Source organism: Orycteropus afer, unplaced genomic scaffold (assembly GCF_000298275.1).
Source record: "Orycteropus afer afer isolate SDZICR_OR568_19922 unplaced genomic scaffold, OryAfe1.0 scaffold00765, whole genome shotgun sequence".
In the NCBI taxonomy this organism is placed as follows: Eukaryota; Metazoa; Chordata; class Mammalia; order Tubulidentata; family Orycteropodidae; genus Orycteropus; species Orycteropus afer.
This window is the reverse complement of record NW_006922352.1, coordinates 130,551-133,674: the sequence shown is the minus strand read 5'-3', so window position 1 is coordinate 133,674 and position 3,124 is coordinate 130,551. Positions and strand designations below refer to the sequence as shown.

The 3,124-nt window shown below is 59.0% G+C and overlaps 1 protein-coding gene across 1 annotated transcript in view; it reads left to right on the top strand.

Annotated features, from left to right (window-relative positions):
* Positions 1-1,885, top strand: part of CTU1 (cytosolic thiouridylase subunit 1) — a 36,007-nt gene extending 34,122 nt beyond the window's left edge. The window contains exons 8-9 of the mRNA XM_007957593.2: positions 579-715; positions 1,721-1,885. Coding sequence (XP_007955784.1) covers positions 579-715; positions 1,721-1,885 — 302 coding nt within the window. The remainder of the gene's footprint in view (positions 1-578; positions 716-1,720) is intronic.
* Positions 1,886-3,124: the final 1,239 nt, after the last annotated feature.

Below are 3,124 nucleotides of genomic sequence, written 5' to 3'. Positions count from 1 at the left end.
TGGGGGAGGAGGGGCCTAGTCTCCCGGGTCTGAGGGAGGAGGGGCCGGGACCCCCGGGTCTGAGGGAGGAGGGGCCGGGACCCCCGGGTCTGGGGGAGGAGGGGCCTAGTCTCCCGGGTCTGGGGGAGGAGGGGCCGGGTCTCCCGGGGCTGAGGGAGGAGGGGCCTGGTCTGAAGGAGGAGGGGCCTGGTCTGGGGGAGGAGGGGCCTGGTCTGGGGGAGGAGGGGCCGGGTCCCCCGGGTCTGAGGGAGGAGGGGCCGCGTCTCCCGGGTCTGGGGGAGGAGGGGCCGCGTCTCCCGGGTCTGAGGGGGGAGGGGCCGGGACCCCCGGGTCTGGGGGAGGAGGGGCCTGGACCCCCGGGTCTGAGGGAGGAGGGGCCTGGTCTCCCGGGTCTGAGGGAGGAGGAGCCGGGACCCCCGGGTCTGATGGAGGCGGGTTGGGAGGTTTGATTCCTGGGTCTGAGCTGGTGGGGTGAGGACATTAGACTCCTGGGTCTGAGGGAGGAAGGGTTTTGGGGCCCAGACTCCGGGGTCCTGTCGGAGAGTACACCCAGTCATAACCTGTCAGTGCCCTTCCAGCCAGGTACCCCGACTCCCTGCAGTGTGTGAACATCCACGTCTCCTCCGATGAAGCGTGCCGGAAGGCCTATCCTGGAGCCATCACTCAGGGCATGATCTGTGCGGGGGTCCCCGAGGGCGGCAAGGACTCCTGTCAGGTGAGGCTCAGGGTAGAAGCTCCGCAAGGGGTATTGTTCGGGACTTGGACACCAAAGGGTCTAAGGAATATGGAAGTCAGGCAAAGCTCAGGGACTGAGACCTAAAACCCCATCTTTCTTTCGTGGAGCAGCTGTTGGGTTTGAACTGCTGACCGTCTGGTTAGCAGCCAAATGCCTTATCCACTAAGCCACCAGAGACAGATGGTGAAAGCCAGTGTAGGCAGTTTCCTAGCCGTGCAAGCTTAGGTAATGGGCCTACACCCCTGCAGGCCTCAGCTTCTCATCTGTCAAGTGGGGAGAGCACCTGTTAGTGTCCCTGGTGAAGCTATGGCCGTGTCATTATCACATGTGGGGATATGGAAGACAAGGAGCCCGGGTGGCGCAGGGGTTAAAGTGATTGGCTGCAACCCAAAAGGATGGCAGTTCAAACCCAGCAGGTGCTCCACGGGGAAAAGATGTGGCAGTCTGCTTCGGTAAAGATGACAGCCTTGAAAACCCTGTGGGCAGTTCCACTCTGTCCTCTAGGGGCGCTGTGGGTCAGACTGGACTTGGGCAGAGTAGGTAGCTGTGTGGAAAACTGGGCTCAAGGTCTTTAAAAATCTTAATGCAGCCCTAAAAGAGGTAGAGATAGGAAAATATAAAAAGAGAGCTTTCTAGAGATACAGTCAGATGAAGAGGGGCCCAGAGAGACCCCAGGTGAGAGACAGGCACAGAGACAGGGAGACACAGAGACTAAGCAGGAACCAGTGGGGAAGGAATGGATGACCCCACGCCCATCCCCAGGCTGTGATCTGTGTTGAGCCGGGTACCCCCTGAAGGCTGCGACTCTGGGTCTGAGAGAGGAGGTCTCAGCCCGGGTCCCTCCATGTCTGCGTTGAGCAGGACGGTCTCTGGAGGTCCTGCCTGGGGTCTCGGTCCTCTCCCCTGTCTCTGCCTCTCCACTTCTCCATGCCCGCGGCTCTGGCCGTCTGTCACGGTGTCTCCATGTCTGTCCCTCCCCCTCAGGGTGACTCTGGGGGACCCCTGGTGTGCAGAGGCCAGCTCCAAGGCGTCGTGTCCTGGGGGATGGAACGCTGTGCCCTGCCTGGCTACCCCGGGGTCTACACCAACCTGTGCCGGTACCGAAACTGGATCCAGGAAACCATGCGGGGCAAGGCATCATCCCTGTGACCTCGCCGGTGGCCGCCGGCTGCGTCTGGTGTTCCCCACACACACACCCTCCGCTCTCGGACCCAGGAATCCAGGCCCCCAGACCCTCTTCCCTGAGGAGTCAGGCCCTACCCTCCTGGTCCACACAGGGTCCTAACTCCCACTTCTCAGATAAGTTCCTTCAAGTTCCCTCTCCCACCTCTCCGCCCCACCCCCCAAGACGCCGGATCCACAGAGGGCAGGGGTCTGGGCTGGCATCACGCCACAAAGCCGACCATCCTCATAATAAATTGAATAATCCCAAACTTCATTCATTCATTCGCTTCATTCCTTCAGCAAACATGTCCACAGTGGCCCCACCGGGCCAGTCAGGAGCTGCAGACCGGTCTCACACATGGCTGACTGGGGTTAGGCCTCCTCCACCACCCACCGGACCCACAGGCTCAGAAGGGGGAGCCCCAGGCTTGCTGTGTGACTTTCAGCAGGGCTGCCCCTCTCTGAGCCTCCTCTCTGGGTCCTGTGAGCAGGGCTTCTGAGATCCACAGAAAGGAGACGAGAACCTGCCCGGTTTCCTGGGCAACATGACGGAAGTAGAGCCGGGGTTGCTCTGGGTGCTTCCACACCAGCCCCCTCAGATGGCGGCTGAGGCGAGTTGAGTTAAGCACAGTTTTGAGTTCAAGTTCTGGCAAAGGCCTGCTCTGGTTTTGTGATTTCTACCCTTCCTCCCTGACTCATTTCCCCTCCCTCGCCACAGGCACTGACTTGTGTGCCCTCAAATAGCCTGTGTCCCTCGGAAAACATGTTGCATTGTGCTGTTTCTAATTTACATGAAAGTTGTGTGTTATGGTGCCCGTTCTTTCTTATTCTCACCACGCACCAGACACTGTCCTACTGATTGGGCTTTGAAAGGCTGCAGTTTCAAATCTACCCAGAGATGCCTTGGGAAAAAGGTCTGGTCATCCACTTCATTGAATTCCACGGACGTTGAAAAGTCCACGGAACACAGAGGCCTATGGGGTCACCCTGGCAACTGGTTTTACTGTGCACCGGGCGTTGTTCTAGATGTGGGAGATAAGACTATGCACAAGGCAGGAAAAATGCCTGCCCTCACACAGTTTACATTTCACCAGGGGAGACAGACAAGAAATGATAAACTCGTTTTAAAAGAATAGACTCCCCGTGACTAACAGATCAATACACGTGGGCTGGAGACAGGCACAGTGTGTCCCAGAGCTGGTCTGTACCAGTTTGCAAGATCCT